The sequence below is a fragment of the Artemia sp. Qi Xiang Cuo genome, chromosome 4, assembly GCF_049724085.1.
Source record: "Artemia sp. Qi Xiang Cuo chromosome 4, ASM4972408v1, whole genome shotgun sequence".
In the NCBI taxonomy this organism is placed as follows: domain Eukaryota; kingdom Metazoa; phylum Arthropoda; class Branchiopoda; order Anostraca; family Artemiidae; genus Artemia; species Artemia sp. Qi Xiang Cuo.
The window spans coordinates 69,489,917-69,517,264 of NC_142797.1; the positions used below are offsets into that span (position 1 = coordinate 69,489,917).

Sequence of the window (27,348 nt, forward strand, 5' to 3'; positions counted from 1 at the left end):
CTATCTACGGATGAACGATTGTCGAAGGATACCTCATCTACGGATGACATATTGTTGAAGATCATCCTTTTTCTCCAAACGAAGGAAGGTCGTTCCCGAATGGAGTGGGAAGAAATCCTAAGGTATAATTTAAATTCAGCTTGCTTTTGCATTTAAAGGAAGCTGTGAGGGTGTAAAGAGGGAAGCTTAGTATAGATTTAGATGGAGGAGGACCGTGCGTATCTGTGCTGGTCTCCGGTGGCTTGTTTCTGCAGTGTGGTATGAAAAGTGGTTTTAGTAGCAGTAGTAGTAGTAGTAGTGGTAGTAGACCGGAAATAGGAATAGCGATGGAGAATACTTTGCGTCTTTTCAAAAACACAATTTATCCTGCCAAATCCGTTATAAGAAATACCTCCTCCAAATTTGTTTTTTCCTTATAGACAACAAAATCAAATTGACTTTGTCATGCAATCATTTAAACACAGTGACAGTTACATCAACACATAGCATAAAATATTTATAGTAAAATGACGGAGTAAAATGATCTATATTTAATAGTTTCCACAGAACAGGGGTCAGACAGTTTCAGCTCCACAGAGACCAAAATTACCCCGATTTTTCATCTATATAATTGAAAATTCCCCACCCCTAACTTTAGAGTACAAGCATTTTCAAGAACAAAAATTGTCTTATAGAACTATAACTGGTCGAAAGTTCTTACTTAAAGTTCACATTTCATCTAAAATTTTCACATTTGACAACTGTTTCAATTGAAAAAAATGAGCAAAAGCCAATAAAACAAAAGTTCTAAAGAGTTTTTTTCAGAGAAAATTGAAACAAGATATTAAAATCAAGACGAAATTACTCTTTCTCTCTCTCTCTCTATTTCCTTCTCTCGCTCTCTTTCACTCTCTAAAGTCTTTAAAAACCGACGGTTGAAAAAGATCGATAATAACTTACATGCTCTTGTATGACTCTCATTATTTCATAGGCTCTGTTATCCCTCTGTGTCTCATATATTAGCTGATAGAATCTGTCTTTCAACCAAAATGTTCCCTTTGACCAAATAGTGCTATTGTCCAAAATGTAAGCAGCGCCAGCCAATTCAAAAATACAAGCAATAATGCAGAGAATGCCGTACTAGAATGGAATTTATTTATTTAGACACGTGTGGCACTAAAACACGAAATGACCTTAGTCAGTATGATCAACAATCAATGCTTAATAATACTAACGAAACAAACACATTAATAACCATTAATAATACTAACCAAATAAAGAAATTGATAGAACTAACAATACTAAACAAGTTAAAAGAGATTATTAATAATAACAAAATAAGCTACCAAATAAAGTTAGTTTTCGTGATAAATACGTTCTAAGACCACACTGGCTATACATGGCATTTGATAAAAAAAATGAGAAAATACAACAACCAAGAACCCGAGGGTATTTTCGGCTATTGGACAAGACGAAGCGAAAAGACAAACATCAATGTTTCGCAAGGACCTCCGCCGTCCTCAGAGCTAAAAAACCAAAAAAAAACAAAGAAAACACACATTTTGTTGTGTTTGTTTAGCACTGAGGACGGCTTGGCAGAGATTCTTGCCAAAACATGCCTTTGTCTTTTAGCTTCGTTTTGTCTTTCTTGCCAAAACATGCCTTTGTCTTGCCAAAACATAAATTAGTTATAATTAACAATACTAAACAAATTAGAAATGATTATTAATGATAACCAAATAAACTACCCAATAAAATTAGTTTATGCGACAAATACACTCCGAAACCACACTGGCTATGCATGACATTTAACAAAAAAAAAAGAATGTGAAAATAGAATAGCAAGGAACACGAGGGTATTTTCGGCTATGGGACAAAACGAAACGAAAAGACAAACGCCAAAGGACCTCCGCCAACCTGTCATCAGAGCATAAAAAAAAGAATAAAAAAACACACACACACACACATACCCACAAAACAAAACTAACCAAAAGAGTTCACTACAAAAGGTTAGGTTTCTTGTGTTTATTTTTTCAGCACTGAGGATGGCTTGGTAGAAATTCTTGCCAAAACATGCCTTTGTCTTTTAGCATCGTTTTGTCCTTCTTGTCATTACATGCCATTGTTTTGCCAAAACACAAATTAGTTTTAATTAACAATACTAAACAAATTAGAAACGATTATTAACAATAACCAAATAAACCCCCCAATAAAGTTAGTTTACGTGATAAATACGTTCTAAGACCACACTGGCTATACATAACTTTTGACAAAAAAAAAAGAATGAGAAAATACAACAGCCAAGAACACGAGGGTATTTTCGGCTATTCGACAAAACGAAACGAAAAGACAAATGCCAATGTTTCGCAAGGACCTCCGCCAACCCGTCCTCAGAGCTAAGAAAAAAACACACACACATACCCACAAAACAAAACTAACCAAAAGAGTTCACTACAAAAGTTTAGACTTTTTTTTAGCACTGAAAACGGCTTGGCAGAGATTCTTGCCAAAACATCCCTTTGTCTTTTGGTTTCGTTTTGTCTTTCTTGCCAAAAAATACCTTTGTCTTGCCAAGACGCATATTAGTTATAACTAAGAATACTAAATAAATTAGAAATGACTATTAGTAATAACCAAACAAACTACCCAATAAAGTTATTTTACGCGATAAATATGTTCTAAGACCACACTGGCTATACATGACATTTGACAAAAGAAAGTAACGAGAAAATACAATAACCAAGAATACGAGGGTATTTTCAGCTATTGGACAAAACAAAGCGAAAAGACAAACGCCAAAGTTTACGTACGGGCCTCTACCAGCCCGTCTCAGAGCCAAAAAAAAAACAGAAATAAACACACAAACATATTCACAAAACAAAACTAACCAAAAGAGTTCAGTACAAAAGGTTAGATTTTTTTGTGTGTTTTTTTTTAGTACTGAGGACTGCTTGGCAGAGATTTTTGATAAAACATGCCTTTGTCTTTTAGCTTCGTTTTGTCTTTCTTTCCAAAACGTGCCTTTGTTTTGCCAAAGCACAAATTAGTTACAATCAACAATACTAAACAAATTAGAAATTATTATTAATAATAACCAAATAAAATACCCAATAAAGTTATTTTACGCGATAAATACGTTCAGAACACGAAAGTATTTTTGGCTATTGGACAAATCGAAGCGAAAAGACAAACGCCAATGCTTCGCAGGAACCTCCGCCAACCCGTCCTCAGAGCTAAAAAAACAAAAAACAACAAAAAAACACACACACACACACATAGATACCCACAAAACAAAACTAAACAAAAGAGTTCATTACAAAAGTTTAGATTTTTTGTGTTTTTTTTTAGCACTGAGGTAGGCTTGGCAGAGATTCTTGCCAAAATATACCTTTGTCTTTTAGCTTCGTTTTTTTCCACTGGCTGAAAATTGCCCTCGTTTTCCTGGCTGTTTCTTCATTATATTTTTTCGTGTTTTTGTCAAACGTTAGGTTACGTGATAATAAATAGGGTAATTAGGGAAGCATTAAAGTTGCCAAGTGACGGTAGGGCCATGACCATTCTTTACAGGGAGCTTTTCTAGAGGAGTCAGCTAGGGTCAAATCCAGCCAAATTATCAGTGGGAATTCCTTTTCTGTCTTGGCTTATCTCTCAAGCATACTCAAAAATTATTATATTTCACCGTCGAGGGGTTTTAATAGCTCTCAACTTTTTATGGTAAAATGTTCCCAAAACCAAGTATTATTCCCAATTGACCAAAGCTTTTGCTACATAGATAATCCATACCCCCAGCAAAATACACCGACGAAGGTAGGGTTAGTATAACAGGCTAGAGCTGTTAGGGTGCTGTGGGATTATGGTAGGTCTTCACTCTTTAGTGAGTGCATCCCTCCATCCCTATCCTTGGAAGGGAAATCCTACCAGCGCGGCTTCACCGTGGCGGTGGGGTAGACATTTCACGAGTGTTCATAGTTGAGACATTGACTGTAAAAAGCTATCCATCGTAGTTGTTTCTAATTACTTTCTATCAAAAGCATTTAGTTGACAAGACCTCATCCAAAGCATCAATTTACCGAATTCATGTCTAGACAAATTAGCCACTATCTCTTAAAACTGTCTTTTCTCCCTTCAGATGAAATCCTCAAAGATATGTGGTATGCTCACTATGTGTCTGATTTATCTGCACCAAATCCCAATTTAAACACTAAATTCGAACAGGAACGTAACCACAGCCTAGATCGGAACCAGTGCTCTGTATCTAACAAACAGTGGTTGTCCCTTTGATGAAACCTTTGACTCTTCTTACAAAGAAGGTTTTATTTGGAGAGTCGTACTTTCAACCTTTCGCACGGGGGATCTTATTTCTATCTCAATGACAGGTAAATTAGCACTCCAGTATATCAGTATACTTGCTATTACAGTTTCCACAAAACTTAGAAAAGATTTAAATTATTATTTATTGATAAACCAGAGGGAAATGTTCGTTTCCTCCCTGCCAATTTGGGTTTCAACACGGTATCGACTGCACAGACACTTTAACAACAGCTACAAATACATCGATTGATATTGTTGATTTTGTTCCTAATTTGTACTGGGAGGACATGATGTAAGTGTGTTTAAGATTCTCTATTTTACGCCACTACGTTGATGCAGCTTCAAAAAGAGGTGTCAATCCTTATATCATTAGAACACAATGATATAAGCGCTCACACCTTAACACCACATTAAGACTCTTCAATCTGCGGATAGTCTTCCTGTTGCTTATAAGAGGCACATTTCTATTCGTAAAAGAGCCAGGTAGGGGGCTCTAACCTCTCCAGCCCCAATGAACAACGCTGTTTTGTTATAAAATAAAAATGATATAATTATAATTATTATAATATTATAATTATTAAAATGATAATTATAATTATAATAAAAATGATATAATAAAATGATATAAGTGCTCCAACCTTAACACCATATTAAGACTCTTCAATCTACGAATAGTCTTCCTGTTGCTTATAAAAGCCACATTTCCTTTCGTAAAAGAGCCAGGCAGGGGGTTGAAACCTCTCCAGTCCCAATGAACAGAACTGTTTTGTTAGTGTTTTTAAACTGTTCTCTGCAGTTTATGTATTTTCGAATTGTAGTAGGCTTACAAAATAATTTTAGTAGTTTGAATGTTAAAGGGGACTTTTAGGAAAAGTTCCTAGCGATTTTAAGAAATTTTTTATTAAACCCCTCTATAAAAAAGTTTATTTTTCGTATTGTCATTAAAAAAAAAATGGAAAAATAACAAAATACCCCCCTCCAAGTATAGAAAATTTAATTTTTGCTCAAAAAGCTAAAAAAGAAAATCCTTTTCACCAGGTTTTCTGGTTAGAGTCTTGACATTTGTTCGTCTCTTTAAAGGTGCAGTTATACATCACCCAAACTTGGTAGGAAGGTGCAGCCAGCTTCCTAGTTGAATCCGCAGATTTTCTCGATACAATCTAAATATTTTGTGTGGGGGGGGGGGTCCTAACGTCCTGCCATCAGGACATATATCAGAAGCTATATGACAATGCCCAAAGGTTACCAAATTTACGGCATAAGATGATTACACTTGGTTAACATATTACGTTTGCCCGTTAATTTAAAAGTAGGATATTACTTTAACAGTAGGTTAGAGTATAGTGAGAACGCCTTCAGAATGTGCTGATTCCAGTTTATCTGTATATTATAAAGCACAAATTCATTTTCTTAGTATGATTTTTCCTCAATAATCCCAATTCTAGGCTTATACCGGATTCGGTTATTTCAAATACGATAGTAAAGAGCGACGTAATAGTGACAGATGTTTGTCTAGGATATGACGTCATTTTTTCTTAGAGACAAGCTATATACATATCATACACATTATGAATATCCATTTAAGTATGTTGTAACAGTGCAGTGGGTTAAGTCACGTTTGAAAACTTTCGGGCTGAGGTTCGAACCTCAGCCCGAAATTTAACATAACTTATTTGATTTTAGTTTTTCTTAAATAGAGCCAGGTTATTTAACACCTATTTAACAACAAAGTTATGGATGCATAGTTGAATTTCCCAGAATCTTGGTTTCTCTATGGTGTCTGCATAGCCTTTATTTCAATGATAATAATATCCTCAACCTAAGTCATACTGTAGAGCATGATCCAAAACTCTTTCACTTCCTTTCTGATGAACACTCTAATTTCAGCCTTAAGTTCAATTCACGAAAACTAGGAGTTGTTCCTTTAGTCGACTAATCGATTATTTATCAAAGGCCGTATCCCTTGGTACCACTGTAGTATCTGATCTAATCTATTTGCTAAAACTCCTTACCAACATTTTTATTCCCTAAATTCGCAACCTTTCGGTCACCCATGTTTATCCGCCAAAAATCCGTTTTTAACGCTTAAATTTTTTCTGAGAGACTCAGCTTCAGAAATTTCCATCTCACCCGCGTTTACAAAAATGTCGCTCTGCTTTATACTCTCTAGGTTATGCCTTTTCGTAAGATATTCGTTAAGATTGTTAAAACAAAATCCGTTCAGCATTTTCAAGCCAAATCCTGACTCAATGTTAACAGAAAAAGGTTAAGTTCTGTCTCGGTACACAAACAATATAATCCAAACTGCAAATAAAATACATGCAAAAGCATTTATCACGCCTCGTTTTCTGTGATTTAATAGATGGCGTCTATGCAATACTCGAATTACATTTCTTCATATACGATCAGCAGTTTATCCTATAATTTTTTTTCCATTCACTGTAAATCACTCTCGTTGTGGTTTGGATTATCGTAAAAGTGAGCCAAGTCAAAGCTAAGCAATGACTTCTCCCTTTATCTTCAAAGGTAACCTTGAGAGCGTAGGCTCACAGTCATTGAGGTGGTTCATTCACGCATTATTATGATTTCAAATATTTTGTCATTACAGTATGAACACAGCACTATTTTTCAGGACCGTGTTAAATACCAAATGACGGTTTTATTGGGGCATCTGAAATTTATTTAAAGTCCACCGGAAGCTATACATTATTTGGCTCGTCTTCTGTGATTTAATAGATAGCGTATATGTAATATCTCGAATTAAATTTCTTCATATACGATCGGCAGTTTATCCTATAAACCTAGCTCATAGACTGCAATTCTCTTCAACATATTTTTAAAATCAAAAGAAGTTTAATGTAATATTACAAAATTAAATTTTAGTGGAAACTCAGATTTTGGCCAGAATTCATTAACTCCCATAAAATCTCAAGGCCGCTCTGCAGTGCAGACGCTATTCAGATTTCAGACATTCTGTTATTAAAATGTAAATACCACTTAATTTTTCATTACCATATATAAATGTCGAGATACTGTTTTAGTATAGAAGTGTATTTGAAACTGACCTGAGATCCCCTTTGTTGCCTAAAGTCAAAAACATTTCTCGGGCCGTTGTTTCTGACTCAATAGACAGCGTTTGGGCATTGTCTGACATTTACAATCTTTCACGCACTATCGACAATCAAAAGTATTTTAATTTAATGTTACAACATTACGTTACAACATTACGTTACATAACATTTAAAAACGTTCGAAGACCTAATATTTCAAAAGGTTAGTTTTTGTGCTTGGTACTTAATTATTTTTTCCCCCTTTTTTCTGAGAACAGCCTGGCGGAGGTCCTGGCAGAAATGTCTACATTGTATTTTCGTGTTTTTTTTTCCAGTCACTAAAAATAACTCTCGTTGTGGTTTTTGAATTATTTTATATTTTTTTCTTCGTATTTTTTGTCTTGTTTTTGTCAAACGTCATAAAACATTTATACACATATAACATTTTATGTAATATATGAAAATTGCATAATATAAGATATAGTAGGCTATAATAAAATCATTTGTAGTATATTGTATTACATACTACCAATTACATAACTAATTTTAAGTGTGTAAAATTATTAATTTTTAGTTATTAGTTTCAATTATTTATATCCAATTAAATATTAAAATTAATGAATATTCTGTATTACACATAGCACCAGGAGCCCGGGCTTCCCTCGGGCCATAGCACTCGGCACGAAGCAGGATTGTCTATGTTTAATTCCCACTGTAGTTTGTCTTCTAACCGGAGATTAATAATAATAATAATAATAATAATAATTTATTTTTGCCCTCTATCGATAAATTAAAAATGTACTAGTGGAGTGCAAGCAAAGGGAGAAAAAAAAAGAGAAAAGAAATACAAAATAATTAACGAATACAGTACCAACATATCTAACTAGAGAACAAAAGACAAACAAATGGAAACTTAAATCAACTGAGGGAACTTAAATCAACACTAAAATACTGGACCTAACGATCCATATATATATAATAAAGTTTAAACAGAAAGTCTAAAAAATTCCTATATCCGTCTTCAAATGGTAAATAAATCGTATCCGTCACGGAATGTATCCCATAGCTCATATAATTTATATTAAAAAACAACGAGATTATACAATAAAGGCTATTTTTTTGCTATAAATCCCTAGTAATGTCACGTTGACGTTGGCAACTCAGCATTCTTGGGGCATACTTCTCCTTACTATATACATACATATACATACATACATACACATACATACACACATATACATACATAAATACAGGTACATATACACATACATATACATACAGACATACACATATATACATACATACATATATACCCACACATACACACAAACACATACACATTTGTTACCCTTTTTCGCTACATTAAACCAATAATGCACTAGAGGAGTAATAAAGAGAAAAGAACAAAACACAAAAATCATCAGCTATACACTAAAGTGACAACCACCACTGACGAGAAAAACAACCAAAACATAAAAGACTGTTCAAACCGGGGACTAATTTTCTATTCCACTGTATATAGAAGATGGTTAAGCGGAAACTCTGATATTTTCCTGCAACGGTTTTAAGATCGAGCCGATAATTCTTGCATCTTCTCAGATATATCAAAGACTGCGTATTTTCTAACAATATATGACTTATAGAGCCATGGAGGAACATCAATAAAAAATTTAATACACCGGTTATATTGAACTCTAATTTGTTTCGTTTCTGTTGACGAAAAAAGTTTCCAAAATGGTGTTAGAAAAACACGTGTGGTGCAAACATAGAGTTGTTGAGCTTTCCTAATGTATACTTGTCAAATTGCCCTTTAACTTTTGCTAGAAAACAATATGTTTTGCGAAGTTTTTTTTTCAACTCACTAATAACCATAGTGCGTATCGCTCTTATCGATGACCCAAAATGAGAACCTAAATACGTGACTGAATCAGACTTAGGAAAAGTGATCGAGCCTACTTTAGGGGACTCTGAATGTGTCTTTTCATTCTGGTTTACTATCATAAACTTAGTTTTCGACGGTTCAATAGCAAAGCCAATTTTAGAAAAACTAGCCTGAAGAGCCTCAAAAACCCTTTCCATTGATGACAGGCTATCAGCAAGAAGAAGTGTGTCATCTGCATACGACAATTGACTAATATCGATATGATTATCAATAATATAGGGTGGGATATTTCTTGTCGCAGCTCTAAGTGCATTGTTGAATATTGCCGGACTTAAAACTCAGCCCTGCTTTACCCTGCGCTTTACAGGAATGGAACATGTCAAACCGTCACTAGAACGGACCCGGACAATTGAACTATGGTACCAAGTCCAAAGGCACTCGCAAATGAAGCCACTAGTTCCGCTATTTAACAAAGCAACTAAAGACTGTGAATACAAAATTGAATCAAAAGTCTCAGCCATATCAACCGTGCATACATACAGACTCTTCTTCATCATTTTCTGACATTCTATTATAGACAATAACAGAGAATGTACATTCTGGACTTTTAAACCATGCCTTAAACCAAATTGATAAACCCCAGAATTAAACTTTTCCGTAGAAATGGGAAAATAACATTTTCGAGTAGCCTACTATGCACAGAGCATATGGTTATATGTCTATATGAATTACAAAGTGCGGAACCTTTATTCTTTTTAGATATATGTGTAACTAGCCCTTCACATACAGTCTTAGGGACATACTGTTGGGACAAAACTATTTGAAATAACAGAGCTAAGCGTTCGAACAGCACGTGTGTACCGTACTTCAAAGGCTCTACTTGCAGACCATCCACACCAGGGGCTTTGCCTATTTGAAGAAGACGAATGTGAGTTAATAACATAGAAGGTGTAATAGTGATATAATTTTTTTGGGGATTCAGCTTTGACAATTGTTGCTGCAATATTCCATGGAAATCTGTGTCAATTGATGATGGGTCAGAAGAATATATTGATAAGAAATGAGTATGCTATTAATTGCTGGTAATTTGTTTTGTCAGGGTTGAAGTTAAATGTGTGAGTCTAGTAACCTCTTTCCGCAAAAGCTTTGAATTATTCTGTATTGACTGGGATGAATTTTCAAAGAGGATTTTTTTCCAATATTTCACAACTTTCTGAAACTTCTTCTACGCCCTTTTACCTCAACCGAAAACTACACCTGAATGACGTTTATCGATATCCTTCTAAATCTCATACAGAAACCGATAAGAAACTTTGGCTTCCTTTTACCCAGGAAAATCAGACCATCCCCTTTTACGCGTGTTATTTTTTACTGATTCAGTAGGGACGGCAACATATGCGACAACCTTTAGAGAATGTGATATTTCTGCAAGGTAAAAAAATCAACATCCAGGGGGTCCCCACGACGCGAAGAACAAAGAAGGTGATATGGTATCTTAATTTTACGCAACATATAATTTAAATTTTCTTGATATAACTCTATATCTATTTTATTCCACGACCTCTTTGTGACGCGTTTTCTCACCCCTGAGGTGATAAAACGGTTAATATGAACTTCTACATGATGTTACGATGTTACCATAGGTTAGATACGACCACCATGGTAAAAAAACAACAACGAATTCTTCCTTAAGCTCGTGGCCTATCTAGATCTTTTTTTTGATGCCAGAAATGTCAGTATTCCAATTTTCACGAAAAAAAAACATATATAACCAATTCCGGGTAAAAATACATTTCACTCGTTTAATTAATAAAATAGAAATATCAAGTAATAAAAAAGGGGTTTATGGTCACCAGAAATGCCGGTCGAAGTGGAAATTGATGTCGTAGTACTGCAGATATGAATTGACTTTTACTGGAGTCCAGCGTAACTCGAGAAATGTGAACTTCTTTATCCAATTTTTCCCCAGTAATTATTTTGGCTTTGGTTAGGTTATTGCGTAATTCAGTAACAGCCAGGATTGTTCCATTCCAGATAATCTCTGAAATAACTAAGTTCCGCAGAAGCACAACTATTGTATTTTTCTTTAATTCGTTGTGGAACTCGTTAGAGAGCGAATGACATCGCAGAAAAAGGCAAATAAATTCATCTGAAAACAGTAGAGATGACATGCAATTCAACCATGCAAGTTGTAATCTTCAAATGAATCATCTGGTCCCAGTGATTTTTAATTAACACATACGTAGTTTACGGCAACATCGCAAGTTAGTAGTGGGTTGGATGTCATAGCGTATTGCCGTCGAACATTGAGATGACATTCTTTTCAATTTCGTTTGTCTTTTAATGGGCCCAACACACGCAGCTTTTTTCGGGCACTGGTTTCAGCAGCTCGGAAGGCAAACGATAGCGGTATAAAAAAAAGTCCATTTTCGCAAGATTTTCAAAGCTACATATCATGGACACCTCTAGTCAACTGCGAGCTATTAATAGTTGCGTAATTGATCTCAACTAATTATTTAGTTCTCTTACTATTGTTATTATTTTTAGATTCTTTTATTACTAAAATTTTATTCTATTTAAACGTTTATTTCATTAAAAAATTTTAGATTCAATTTTAAATTCCTTCATTATTAAACTATGAAGCTCTTTAACAATTAAATACTTAGTTATCTATATTATTATTTAGTTATTTTGATTTTCCTGCTGAAGGGAAGGAAACACTTGAGGAATTCTTTTTTCATGATCACGATAAAATTCAGCGCCATTTTTTTAAACCAGTACCGAAAACAAGAAAATTTTTCAAGCTCAAATTGGCGCCATTTTGGTAAATTGACGCCGAAAAAAAGCTACGCGTGTTCTAAGCTTAACCGAAGATTCTTTTGCGCTCCATTTTCTTTTTTGACTCAAAAACTTGAAAAAAAATATGGAGCCGTTTTCAAGAAAACAAACATATATATAAATAAATACACAATTCTTAGTTTAAAAGATTAGATATATAATATATGTTACATTGTACACAAAATAAAATGATATAATATGCAATCACTGAAAATGAATGAAAGTATTCAATGAATGAAAGTTGAATGAAAGTAAAGCAAAGAACGACATTAAGACTTAAATCAAACAGGAATCATTCTTTAAATGAGGGGTCCTCTCCCTCCTCAACCTCTCTTACTCCACTCTCTTGCTTTTGTTCTTCAAAAACGACAGCTCAAACACAAGCTTTTGTGTACAGAGCGAGGGTATAGGAAGGGGTAAATGCAAGAGCGGATAGAACGACATTAAGACTTAAATCAAACAGGAATCATTCTTTAAATGAGGGGTCCTCTCCCTCCTCAACCTCTCTTACTCCACTCTCTTGCTTTTGTTCTTCAAAAACGACAGCTCAAACACAAGCTTTTGTGTACAGAGCGAGGGTATAGGAAGGGGTAAATGCAAGAGCGGATCCAGGATTTTTTTTTTCGGAGGGGGGGTTAATAATTTTCAACTTGGTTTTCGACTAATTTTACTAATTTTTACTAAGGTTTTACTAATATTCAACTGGGTCAAAAATTTCGGGGGGGGGGGGGGTTAAAACCGGGTAACCCCCCACCCCCCGGGATACAGCCTTGGGTGAATGAACTACAGTCCGACTTAAGATTTAATGTCACCCTTTATTTCCATTTGACATAGCTTGCTTTTTTATTAAATTAATTAAAAAAAAAATTACGAATAACAAGTTACCCAAAGAAAAGTAATGGCCATTTTAACATAAAGCTCAACAGATAAAGGCACCTGCAAACGTACAATCTCAAAACGACCTTATACTATTATTTGGGGAAAAATGAAACCCAAACAAAACATAAATTTAATAGACAATCATAGCAAAAACATAAAACAAGTAATAATATAAATGAATAAATAGATCTTAAAGCGAGTAATGCTTAGATTGAATATGAATATCAAGCTTAAAATGAAAAAAAATATTTTCCTATTGAAGTATAAATGAAACTTAAAACACACAAAACTTAAACAAACAATTAATGCAAACAAACATACAATAGATATTAATGTAAATGAATAAATAAATCTTAAAACGACTGAAACTTAGATTGAATATGCAAATCAAACTTGAAACGAACAAAAATCACCACAAACAAGAGTTTGGGTATTACCTCCTTCTCTCATTGTAAAAGTCTAAAGCCTACTTTTTCAATGGTGCTTTACTGAAATCCAGGTTTATAACAAATGTATTTTTTTGTACTTAATATTGAGAATAACCATAGAAATCACTATGACATTTTTGAACTGATGAGTTTCCAGCAATATATATCATTTTTCATAAAATATCCAGTTTAATTCATTATCTCTTTTTAAAGTTGTTAAAGACGAATATAGTTTCCCTAGAGACAAGCGTTTGGATATTGCCTCATTTCCTAACTGTAGATAAAATCCAAAAGTCTACTGCGTCATTGGCGCTTAACTGAAAACGGATTACATTACAAATATTTTCTTTTCCAGCTCTTAGAGTATTGAAAATAAAAATACAGCTACAGTTAAATAATTTCTGGAAAAGACGGATATTTCAACAATAAATATCATCATACACAAAATATTTAGTTTGATGTTGTTTATAATTTCCAATACTGTTCAAGACGCATAAAGTTTTCAGTAAGGTATCGATGCCGCAGTAGGTTTTAGACTTTTACAGTGAGAGAAGGAGGTCATACCCAAACTCTTGTTTGTGGTGATTTTTGTTCGTTTCAAGCTGGATTTAAATATTCAATTTAAGTTTCACTCGTTTTAAGATTTATTAACTCATTTACACCAATATATTTTGTACGTTTCTTTGCCTTGATTGTTTATTTAATTTCTGTTCATTTTGAGTTTAATTTTTACTTCTAAAGGAAAATATTTTTTTTCATTTTAAGCTTGATACTAATATTCAATCTAAGAAATACTCTCTTTAAGATCTATTTATTAATTTATATTATTACTTGTTGAATGTTTTTGCTATGATTACTAATTTAATTTCTGTTCGTTTTGGGTTTCATTTGTTCCTTAGTAGTAATTTCTGGTCGTTTTGAGTTTGAATTTTAAAAGGTATTTGTATCTGCTGAGCATAAGTTTAAAATGGCCTTTACTTTTTTTTGAAAAATTTATTTTTTGGAAAGTTCTTTTTTTAATTAATTTTTGTTCGTTTTTTATTGCAAAAAATTTCAAGTTTTAAAAAATTCCTTAATTCAAAATCAAACTTAAAAAAAAAATCAAATATTCATCAAAGTATCAGAACTGATATCAAAGCAACTATATCAAAGTGAAAAAATGGGTTTTTCCTCGGAGTTTTTATTATCTGATGTTTGAACTATTTTTAACAAAATTGCTATCTCAAAATTTTTATCGGATGGGTTTGGGGAAAAAGGGCGTGGGGGGACTAGATTAAGCTTTAGTCTCTTTTGACTCTTTAAAAGTGAACTAGAACTTTCTATGTTGAATCAAATGAGCCCTCTCTGATGTTTATACGAGTATCCCTTCTATAAAAACCATATATATCCCCAGAGTATAACTTACAACGCCTATCCCTGGACCCTGGGGGGTTGTGTCGACCTTGGAGTTTTAATATCTGATGGTTGAACTATTTTTGACAAAATGGTCACCTGAAATTTTTATTGGACGGGTTTATCCATCCGATATGCCCAAAGCTGTGGAGGGCGGGAGGGGCTAGTTGGCCTCTGATCTTTTTTCACTCTGAGAAAATGAACTGCAACTTTTAATTTTCATTCAAATGAACCCTCTCTGAAGTTTTTATGAGAATACCTTTCATAAGAACCATATATGCCCCCAGAGCAATACTTACAACGACTTCCCCGGCTCTGGAGGGGGGGGGGTGTTGACACAGGAGTTATTCTTATCTGATCTTTGAACTATTTTTAACAAAATGACCATACGTAAAAGAATTTGTGTTATATGATCTTTGTATTATTTTTAACAAAATGACTACTTAAATTTTTTATCAGATGTACTTGGAAAAATAGGGCTTGGGGGGCCAGCTGTCGTCTTTTAACTTTTTACACATAAAAAGGGCACTAGAACTCCCGACTTCAAATCGAATAATCTTCCTTTGAAGTTTATATGACGACCCCTTCTATATGAAGTGCCTCTGGGAAAAAAAATAGAGTGTGGGGGGAGGCTAGCTACCCTCCGATCACTTTTACCTCTTAAAAATTGAATTTCAACTTTCAATTTCCAATCAAATGAGCCCTCTAGGAATGTTATACGAGTATCCCTTCCATAATAACCATATATGCCCCCAGGGAATAACTTACAACGCCTACACCCGGGCCCTGGGGGGCTGTGTCGACACCTGAGTTTTTAGTTATCAGAACTTTGAACTATTTTTAACAAAATCCTTATCTCAAAATGTATATCTGATGCATTTAGGGCGTGGAGAAGGGGGGGCTACTTACCCTCCGATCTCTTTTGACTCTTAAAAAGTGAACAAGAACTTTCAAATTCAAATCAAATGAGCGCTCTCCAAAGTTTATACAAGCATCCCTTCCATAAGAACTATATATGCCCCTAGAGCATTACTCATAACGCCTGCCTCCGGGCTCTGGCGGGTTCCATCGACACAGGAATTTTTCTTATCTGACTTTTGAACTATTTTTATTGAAATGGCTATTTTAAAAATTTTATCAGATAGGCTTGGGGAAAAACCGGTATGTGTGGGGGGGGGGTTAGTTACCCTTGGATATCTTTTCACTCTTAAAGATTGAACTAGAACTTTTAATTTCCAACCAAATGATCCCCCTCTGAAGTTTATGCGAGCATGCCTTTCATAAGAACCATATACGCCCCCAGGACAACAATTATAACGTCTATCACCTGGACTCTGAGGAGTGTTTTTGTCATCTAATTTTTGAACAACTTCCAAAACACTGGGTATCTCAAAATTTGTAGGGGCCAAGTTTGGGGAAAAAAGAGCGTAGGGGGGGGGGGCTGGTTGCCCTCCAATCACTTTCAACTATTAAAAAAGAGCACTAGCGCTTTGAATTTCCAATCGAATGAGCCCCTTTTGAAGTTTCTACGACAACACCTTCTATAAAAACCTTATATGCCCCAAGGGCATAACTTAAAACCCTTGCCTTGAGGGTTTTGGGGGAGTGTCCCCCTCAAAAACATATTTTCTCTGTGGTAATCAACTATGCAGAACAAAATGGCTATCTCAAAATTTTGATTGGATGTGTTTGGGGGAATGATGGGCATGGGGGGGGGGGGCTAGTTGCCCTCCAATCAGTTTCGACTATTAAAAACGGCACTAGTCCTTTGAATTTCAAATCAAATGAGCCTTTTTTGAAGTTTCTGTGACAACGCCTTCTATAAAAACCTTATATGCCCCCAGGGCATAACTTAAAACCCTTGCCCTGAAGGTTGTGGGGGAGTGTCCGCCTTAAAAACATATTTTCTCTGTGGAAATCAACTATGCTGAACAAAATGGCTATCTCAAAATTTTGATTGGATGTGTTTGGGGAAATGATGGACGTGGGGGGCTAGTTGCCCTCTCATCACTTTCAACTATTAAAAGGGCACTAGTCCTTTGAATTTCCAATTGAATGAGCATGTTTTGAAGTTTCTACGACAATGCCTTCTATAAAAACCTTATATGCCCCCAGGGCATAAATTAAAAGCCTTGCCCTGAGGGTTGTGGGGGAGTTTCTTCCTCAAAAATATATTTTCTATCTGTAAATCAACTACGTTGAACAAAATGGCTATCTCAGAATTTTGATTGGATGTGTTTGGGGGAATGATGGGCGGGGGGGGCTAGTTGCCCTCCAATCACTTTCGACTATTAAAAATGGCATTAGAACTCTCAATTTCGAATCGAATGAGCCCCCTTCGAAGTTTCTACGACGACCCCTTCAATATGAAGTGCTTCTGGGAAAAAATTATTAAATCAAACAGTTCGTGGTAACAAACTATAAGTAAGGAGCGACCCGGCTCAATGGTAACCGAAACCCTAGAAAACAGGATTTTGATACCAATATATCCATCAAAAGAATCCAATTTTAATGCTGATTTCAAATATATAAGTTTCATCAAGTTTAGTCCTACCCATCAAAAGGTACGCGCCTGAGAAAATTTGGCTGATTTTCGAAAAAAGGGAGAAAGACCCCCTAAAACCTATAGAACCTTAATGAAAATCACACCATCATATTTAGCGTATAAGATAACCCTACTGTAGAGGTTTCAAGCACCTATCAATAAAAATCGACCCAATGGTCCTAGAATATCTTGAGAGGGCTCATTGGAACGGAGATGAAAAGTTCTAGTGCCCTTTTTTAGTGACCAAAAAAATGGAGGGCAACTAGGCCCCCTCCCACGCTCATTTGTTTCTCAAAGTCATCCTATCAAAATTTTGAGATAGCCATTTTGTTCAGCATGGTCGAAAATATGATAACTATGTCTTTTAGGATGACTTAATCCTCCGAAGTTCCCGGGTGGAGGGCTGAAAGTTATCAAATTTACCCAATGTTAACATATAGTATTGGTTATTGGGAAGTATACAGACCTTTTCAGGGAGGATTTTTTCTGTTAGGTGAAGGGGGGGGGGGTGGGTCGGGCTTTATCTGGGAGGATCTTTCCATGAAGGAAGTTTTCAGGGAGGAAGGGACATTGCTATGAAGCGGGTGCCGAATTTCCCATCCTTATTAAAGAAAAAGATCAGAAATTAAATAAAAACAATTTTTTCAACTGAAAGTAAGGAGCAACATCAAAACTTAACACGAACAGAAATTATTACTTATACGATTGGGTTCACCCCCAAGTCAATGCCTCGCTCTTTAAGTCAAAGATTTATTATTTACTTTCATCAGAGCTATTTATTCTAATTAACGGCCTTTGTGATTAAGGGTCATTTTTAAAGAATTGGAACAAAATTCAAACTTTAGCTTAAAGAGCAAGGTATTGACTAGGGGGCGAACCCCCTAATTTACGTATTAAAAATCTATGAATATAGAAGTTCGTTACGTAAGTTACGTATATTTATTACTAATAAAAACGTTCGTAAATAAATTAAACAAGTTTCGAGAAAGCCATTTAACCAAATAGAAGTAAAATTAATATACAAATTTTCGTTTTAATTATTCATGTACGGTGAGCAAATATCAAAACCTGCATTATTTCAAAAACGTTCAAAAATTAAATAAAGAAAAACAAGTTTTTTTAACTGAAAGTAAGGAACGATGTTAAAACTTAGAACGAACAGAAATTATTCCCTATATGAAAGGGGCTGTCCTCTCCTCAACGCCTCGCTCTTTACGCTAAAGTTTGACTTTCTCACAACTCTATTTTTTTTAAACAATGAAACAATGAAATGTCCCCTCCTCAACGCCTCGCTCTTTACGCTAAAGTTTGACTTTCTCACAACTCTATTTTTTTTAAACAATGAAAAACTTTAGCGTAAAGAGCGAGGCGTTGAGGAGGGGACAGCCCGTTTCATATACGGAATAATTTCTGTTCGTTTTAAGTTTTGATGTTGCTCCTTACTTTCAGTGGAAAAACTTGTTGTTTTTTAAAATTTAATTTCTGATCTTTTTTTTAAATAATGCTGGGAAATCCAGCGCCCCCTTCATAGCAATGTCCTTTCCCCCATGAAACCTTCCTTCATGGAAAGATTCTTCCACATAACCCACGACCCACCCCCCCCCACTAACAGAAAAAATCCCCCTTGAAAACGTCTGTATACTTCCCAATAACCAATACTATATGTTAACATGGGGTAAAGTTCATAACTTTCAGCCTTCCCCCCGGGGAATTAGGTCATCCTAAAAGACATAGTTATCATATATTTGACCATGTTGAACAAAATGGCTATCTCAAAATTTTGATCTGGTGATTTTCGGACAAAAATGAGCGTGGGAGGGGGCCTAGTTGCCCTCCATTTTTTTGGTCACTTAAAAAGGGCACTAGAACTTTTAATTTCCGTTCAAATTAATCCTCCCGGGATATTCTAGGAACACTGGGTTGATACGATCAACCCTGGGAACAAAAAAAAAAAAAAAAAAAAAAAAAAAACACGCATCCGTGATTTTCTTCTGGCAAAAAAAAATGCAAAATTCCACATTTTTGCAGATAGGAGCTTGAAACCTCTACAGTAGGGTTCTCTGATACGCTGAATATGATGGTGTGGTTTTCAGTAAGGCTCTATAATTTTTAGTGGGTCTTTCCCCTTTTTTCGAAAATCAGCCAAATTTTCTCAGGCGCGTACCTTTTGATGGGTAGCACTAAACTTGATGAAACTTATATATTTGAAATCAGCATTAAAATTGGATTCTTTTGATGGATATATTGGTATCAAAATCCTGTTTTCTAGGGTTTCGGTTACCATTGAGCCGGGTCGCTCCTTACTTATAGTTTGTTACCACGAACTGTTTGATTTATTAATTTTTTTCCCAGAGGCACTTCATATTGAAGGGGTCGTCGTAGAAACTAGGAAGGGGGCTCATTCGATTGGAAATTGAGAGTTCTAATGCCATTTTTAATAGTCGAAAGTGATTGGAGGGCACCTAGCCCCCCCCCGCCCATCAATCCCCCAAACACATCCAATCAAAATTCTGAGATAACCATTTTGTTCAACGTAGTTGATTTATAGATAGAAAATATATTTTTGAGGAAGAAACTCCCCCACAACCCTCAGGGCAAGGGTTTTAATTTATGCCCTGGGGGTTTATAAGGTTTTTATAGAAGTCATTGTCGTAGAAACTTCAAAACATGCTCATTCAATTGGAAATTCAAAGGACTAGTGCCCTTTTAATAGTCGAAAGTGATGAGAGGGCAACTAGCCCCCCAACACCCACGTCCATCATTTCCCCAAACTCATCCAATCAAAATTTTGAGATAGCCATTTTGTTCAGCATAGTTGATTTCCAGATAGAAAATAAGTTTTTGAGGAAGACACTCCCCCACAACCCTCAGGGCAAGGGTTTTAAGTTATGCCCTGGGGCCAAATAAGGTTTTTATAGAAGGCGTTGTCATAGAAACTTCAAAAAAGGCTCATTCGATTTGAAATTCAAAGGGATAGTGCCGTTTTTAATAGTCGAAACTGATTGGAGGGCAACTATCCCCCCCCCGTGCCCATCATTCCCCCAAACACATCGAATCAAAATTTTGAGATAGCCATTTTGTTCTGCATAGTTGATTACCAGAGAGAAAATATATTTTTGAGGGGGACACTCCGCCACAACCCTCAGGGCAAGGGTTTTAAGTTATGCCCTTGGGGCATATAAGGTTTTTATAGAAGGTGTTGTCGTAGAAACTTCAAAAAGGGCTCATTTGATTGGAAATTCAAAGGGCTAGTGCTCTTTTTTAATAGTTGAAAGTGATTGGAGGGCAACCAGCCCCCCCCCTACGCTCTTTTTTCCCCAAACCTGGCCCCTACTGAATATGATGGTGTGATTTTCATTAAGGTTCTATAGCTTTTAGGGGGTCTTTCCCCCTTTTTTCGAAAATCAGCCAAATTTTCTCAGGCGCGTAACTTTTGATTAGTAAGACTAAACTTAATGAAACTTATATATTTGAAATCAGCATTAAAATTTGATTCTTTTGATGTATCAATTAGTATCAAAATTCCGTTTTTTAGAGTTTCGGTTACCATTGAGCAGGGTCACTCCTTACTTACAGTTCGTTACCACGAACTGTTTGATACATCGCTCTTTAAGCCAAAGATTTTCTAGTAATTTCATAAGAGCTATTTATTCTAATTAACGGCCTTTGTGATTAAGAGGCTATTTTTAAAGTATTGGAACAAAATTCGAAATTTAGCTTAAAGAGCAAGGTATTGACTAGGGGGTGAACCCCCCAATATACGTATTAAAATATATGAATATAGAAGTTCGTTACGTAAGTTAATTCGTAAGTTACGTATATTTATTACTAATAAAAACGTTGGTAAATAAAATTAAATAAGTTTCGAGAAAGCCATTTAAAAAAAAATCATAGATTTTTTTTAACTTTTTAATTTTTTTTTAACCAAATAAAAGTAAAATTAATATAATTTTTTTTTTAATTATTCATGTACGGTGAGCCAAAATAAAAACCTGCATTAATTCAAAAACGTTCAAAAATTAAATAAAAAAAACAAGTTTTTTCAACTGAAAGTAAGGAACGACGTTAAAACTCAACGCCTCGCTCTTTACGCTAAATTTTGACTTTGTCACAACTCTATTTTTTTTAAACAACAAAAACTTTAGCGTAAAGAGCGAGGCGTTGAGGAGGGGACATCCCCTTTCATTTACGGAATAATTTCTGTCCGTTTTAAGTTTTAACGTCGTTCCTTACTTTCAGTTAAAAAAAACTTGTTTTTTTATTGAATAAATAATAAAACATTGGAGCCGTATGGCCTTTACTATAGGCAACAGTACAGCATTGCCTCTGATTGTGGAAATGAAGGGACTTTTCCGGCAGATATTTTCACTTCGTTAAATATTTTTAATTTTTCCTGTATGCTAATAATTTCGATACCGTGTATTAATATTTACTAACAATTTGGTATCAGCTTACCACCACATTTACATTTTATGCTCAGAAACTTCCGGTGAAGCACAACAGGATACAGACGTATCTGTAGGAAGTAGCACAACAATATTTTATATTTGATAGTTTCAAATAACAGAGCAAAAGCCAGGGATCAGGGACGTAACTTGCTAAGGGGCAGGGGGGCAAATGCCCCTCCAGATTTTGAAGTAAAATATCAGTAAATACAAAATGTTTTATTATCGAGCTGAAGAACAAAAAAAATTCTGCATTGTAGAAAAAAGCAGAAATGCAAATCGTAAAATTTTAAACCTAGCTGACAAAAACCGTTAATGTATTTCTGCAAAATATTTGTTTTTTTTTCTATATACTACCTTATATTTACCAAACAAAAGGAACAAACTTATTTTCCTGTTTGTTAAGAACAAGGAATAGAGATTAAGTATATGGTATCAACTTCCTCTCAATGCAAATAAAGTTATCTGAATTAGCAGGGCCGTATCCAGGGGGGTTACCCGGTTTGAACCCTCCTCCCCCCGAAATGTTTGTTTGACTCGTAAAAACGTAACAAAATGGAAATAAACAAATTTGGCATGCGTTTTTGAGGTTTTTTATGTAACCCCCCCCCCTAAAATTTTTTTTTACAAACCCCCCCCCCCCTCCGAACAAAAATCCTGGATGTGCTTCTGTGACTTAGTAAGTGATTTACCATAGCTGCTCACATTTAAAAAGAATTAAAGAAGATGACTCACTCAAACAGTCGTGGTAATGAACTGTAAGTAAGCAGCGACTCGACCCAATAGTAACCGAACTAAACAACAGAATTTTGGTAAGAAACAGATTCATCACAGGGGCGTATCCAGGAAGGCGAGGGAGGTGCCCCCCTAACGTTGTCTAAAGTAGTGTAATTTACTTAATTAACGCAAGTTTGCGTCGATTAAACTTGCTCCTAACGCAATTTTATCGGATCAACCTATTTTGCCCCCCCCCCCCTAAAATTCTGGATCTGCCCTTGATTCATCAAAAGAATCAACTCTTAAGCTAATTCTAAGTAAATAAATTCATTAATTTTAATTCTACCCATCAAAAGCTACGAGTCAGAGAAAATTTGCCTGATTTTCGAAATTGGGCTTAAATACCATCAAAAATTCAAGGGTTCTTAATGCAAATTGCACCATCAGATTCAGTATATCCGAGAACCCTAGTGTAGAGGTTTCACATTCCTATCTACAAAAATGTGGAGTTTTTTTTTTTCGAGAAGAAAGACCACGGAGTGTGTTTATTTGTTTGTTTGTTATTTTGTTCTTTTTTTCCAGGAGCTACCGTATGGAAGCAATGGTCCTAAGAAATTGGGAGAGGTTCGTTCTAATGGAAATCAAAATGTTTAGTGCCCTTTTTAAGTTATCCAAAAGATTGGATTACAACTCCTTTTCCTCCAAAGACTTCCCACCAAAACTTTGAGATAGCTATTTGATTCAGCATAGTTGAAAGGTTTGTTTGATTCAGCATTGTTAGTCCTTGAGATACTTAGATCTTTACTTTCTTCTAAAATGCGCGATATCCTATTTTTTATCATTTTTTTAATAGTTAAAATAAGCTATATAGTTAATATAAATAAGCTACACAACTTCCCTAATTTTCACATTTTTTGTGGGAGCTATGCGGAATGTTGTTTGTTTTTTTTTTGGGGGGGGGAGAGATTTTTTAGCAGGCGAGGTGTTCCACGGGGAGAATTCTCCATAGAGGGAATTTTCCATAGAGAGGGAATTTTCTTCCAGGGGAAGGTCGCTGGTTAAATTTTAAACGGATTGAGGGAAAGGGATGTCCTGGTATTATTTGAAAAACGGTCAGAAATTAAATAAAACAAAAATTATTTTTTAAATGTTATTTAGATGATTTTTGATGATTCAAGTCTATTTACACCGAAACGTTCCAAGGTGTAGCTGGACTTGACTTCATCTCAGCTTTTGATATAGTGCTTTGGTTATTTTTTTTAGATTGACTGTATTAGAATATTCATTTTAACGTTATGTATGCAGTATTTTATAGTAGATTATGGTTAGAGAACATGTATTATATAGTAAAAAACAATATAATATCTATGATATTTTTTTTTCGGTGAAGTACCAGACAAAAATAACAATCGAACCAAACTATCAAATTGGAAAGTCATTGGCGGAAATTTACTCATATTTGCCTTATACTTTAAATTTTTACGTTTTTTCTGAGAAAAAAAGTTTTATTAAGGATCATTTTGATAATAATCTGCTATGTTAAGTGAAGATTTACTCATGTTTGCATAGTGCTTGAATTTTTCTCTATCTTTTCTAAGAAAAAAATAATTTATTTGAGTATCATTGTTATGATAATCCATTTTATTAGGCACTAAAACATCAAGTCAATAAAAGGAATATATCACTTGGCAATTGGCTAATCAAAACAACCAGTTAAATATAATATTACTAGGAAATATTATTACTACTACTAAGATAAATTATACTAAAATACAAAGAAAACAAATAGCTCATAATACGAAATACACCTAAGCTTGGCAGTAAACAATTGCGAAAAAAATGTCTGATATGTTGTGATAAACATTAGCTTAATAAGTAATTACAAAGTTTTTTTTAAAGAAATTAAAATACAAAATTTGGGTAATAAAAATAACTTGAACATTTATGCATGCTGGTTATTCACTTTAAGTTTTTAAGTGTTGAAACACTAAAAGTGATGTTAGATTCTTGATCTTTTGTAACAACCTAATCTATATTTATTCTATAATCTATACATGTAAGAACTTTATGTGTACTTATAAAATGTTATTCGTTTTTGCCAGGGACGTACGCAGGGGGGGCCTCCGGGCACGGCCCCCCCCCGAAATTTCACGATTTTGTTCATTTTCTCATAATTTTCTGATTTTTCTCAGAGAGTAATGGGTTTGAAGGATTTGCCCCCCCCCGAAACAAATTGCCCCCCCCCCGAAACAAATTCCTGCGTACGTGCCTGGTTTTTGGAACACACCAGCCATTGTACAAATAATGATGGAACAAACAGAAGGCTGAGCGCGGAGGAAGCTTGGCGAAGGATTAGTACAGAACTAGCCGCTATTGGGGTAAGTTTAACCCTTTAAGACTAAGGACTTGTGAGATCACTTTTAAAAAAATACTATGACCTAGTAGTGTCAATAGCGCAGGGGACAGGGCAAAAAGGTATTTTTAAAAATGTAGGGGGTTTGTAGATTTTTTTTTTAATGGAAATACCAACAAAAAACAATCCATTTTTATATTAAAGTATCCCAAAAAAAAGTTTGCAATATCCATGGGGGGGGGCAAAAAGTGCTGGGGAACCAGTGTGGACCAAATAGCAGTGGTGCCTTCTGTCATTGTTGTGGCGCAAAATAACAATTTTTGCCCGCAGAGAATGAAAATACAATTAAGTGAAAATTGTGAGACGATCAGCGGATCTAAGCTCATTGAAGATCCTCAGAAGCCAATGCGAAAATCTTCACAGGCGAAAGTAGAGCGGCCTTCAGATGTAAAACTATTAGGTAAAGTATTTAGTAATTTAATCACGTAATTAATTCAAAAAGTAGGTGATAATTAGTTAAATCTTAGGCTAAACTAAAACTAGAATTTAAACCTTAGAACTTATTTGAATAGGGTTGTAATACTTTGAGTAGGGGTGTAAAGGACAAACATCTGAAACTGTGTTGGTCTCAGGTGGCATACTACCGTGACGGGCTATTAGTAGCTGTAGCAGTAACGAAAAATGCTTACTAAGCTTACGAATTTTCTCCGAAAAAGGGATCCCTTAGATCAAACTCCAGTGAAAGGAGAATCGATTCTTGGTATTTGAACATGCTTGTTGTTCTATTTAAAAGATTAAATAAAAAAAAACAAGTTTTTTTAACTGAAAGTAAGGAACGACGTTAAAACTTAAAACAAACAGAAATTATTCCGTATATGAAAGGGGCTGTCCCCTCCTCAACGCCTCGCTCTTTACGCTAAAGTTTTTAATTGTTTAAAAAAATAAAGTTGTGAGACAGAGTCAAACTTTAGCGTAAAGAGCGAGGCGTTGAGGAGGGGACTTTTGATGGGTAGGCCTAAACTTGATGAAACTTATATATTTGAAATCAGCATTGAAATTTGATTCTTTTGATGTATCTATTGGTATCAAAATTCCGTTTTCTAAAGTTTCGGTTACCATTGAGCCGGGTCGCTCCTTACTTACAGTTCGTTACCACGAACTGTTTGAAAAGTCTTGTTGTTCTATGTTTTATCAGAAATAATTCTAGAATTGCCAGAGATTTATGTAATTATTGAATTTATTCAACAATTCCGAGCTTTTCTTTTTTTTTTTTGTATACTTACCTAAAAAATCTACCAATTTGAGCCCCGTGTAGAGCTAGTTGCTGTTGTATATACATCTATGTATACAAAGCACTTCAATTTATAAATCTATTTACAATCTAGGGGCTTATCCAAGACTGAATTACAGAAGGGGACCAAACTAAGGAAAGTACTATAATACATAAATTACAGTTCAGTAAGTAAGAATCTTTTCTCAGGTAGATAAAGTATAATCCAAAAAAATCTAGGACTTGGGCCTGAAGAAGCCTTTCAAACAGTTCGTGGTAACGAACTGTAAATAGGGAGTGACTAGGTTCAATAGTAACTGAAACTCTAAGATGCAGAGTCAGTTGAAAAAAACTTGTTCTTTTAATTTAGTTTTCCTAATGAAATTGATACATTATACATGTGGTAAGGAAGAAGGAGGTACCTATTTCAAGAGAAAACGCAGAGCCTTCCCCTCCGCTTGTTTTCCACTGATTCAGGCATCCCTTGAATTAGATTTAATAAGAGAGACAAGTTTTTTCAACTGAAAGTAAGGAGCAACATTAAAACTTAAACTAAACAGAAATTATTACGTATATGAGGGTTGCCCCCTCCTCAACACCTCACACTTCACGCTAACGTTTTTTAGTTCTTTTAAAATGATTCTTATTATTCTAATTAAACGAACCTAGTGTTTCAGGAGTTGTTTTTCAAGAATTGGGACACAATTTAAATTTTAGCGTAAAGAGCAAGGTGTTGAGGAGAGGACAACCCGCTCATATACGAATAATTTCTATTAATATTAAGATTTAATGTTGCTCCTTACTTTTAGTTGAAAAGACTTGTTTTTTTTTATTTGATTTCTGACCGTTTTTTAAATAATGCCAGGAAATGTGGCTCCACCTCCTCGGAAAAATCCCTCCTTCTCACAAATATATCCTCTAGACAATTAAATCCGGCTGAAAACTTACCCCGGACAATTACCATTAACAGCTGAACGCGAGTCAGCAAAGAGAAAGAAAGACATAAGAAGAATTTCGTATAGGAATTCTGGCAAATTCCCCAAGTGTAAAACTTCCCCTGAAAAATTTATTCCCTGGAAGCTTCCCTCCCTATAGAAACCTCTCCCCTTGGAAAATTCTTCCAGATAAAAAATCCCCCCCCCAACCTGTAAAAAGTTGCATACTTCCCAATAACAAATACTATACGTAAACAAGGGCAACTTTTAAAAGTTAAAGACCTTCCCCCAGGAGCCATGGGGGTAGGGGGGCATGTTGTCCCC

The 27,348-nt window shown here is 35.0% G+C and overlaps 1 protein-coding gene across 1 annotated transcript in view; it reads right to left on the reverse strand.

Moving 5' to 3' along the window:
* LOC148953370 (tetraspanin-2A-like) overlaps positions 1-27,348 on the reverse strand; it is a 53,353-nt gene that overhangs the window by 16,018 nt on the left and 9,987 nt on the right. Inside the window, exon 3 of the mRNA XM_089087648.1 lies at positions 940-1,119. Coding sequence (XP_088943774.1) covers positions 940-1,119 — 180 coding nt within the window. The remainder of the gene's footprint in view (positions 1-939; positions 1,120-27,348) is intronic.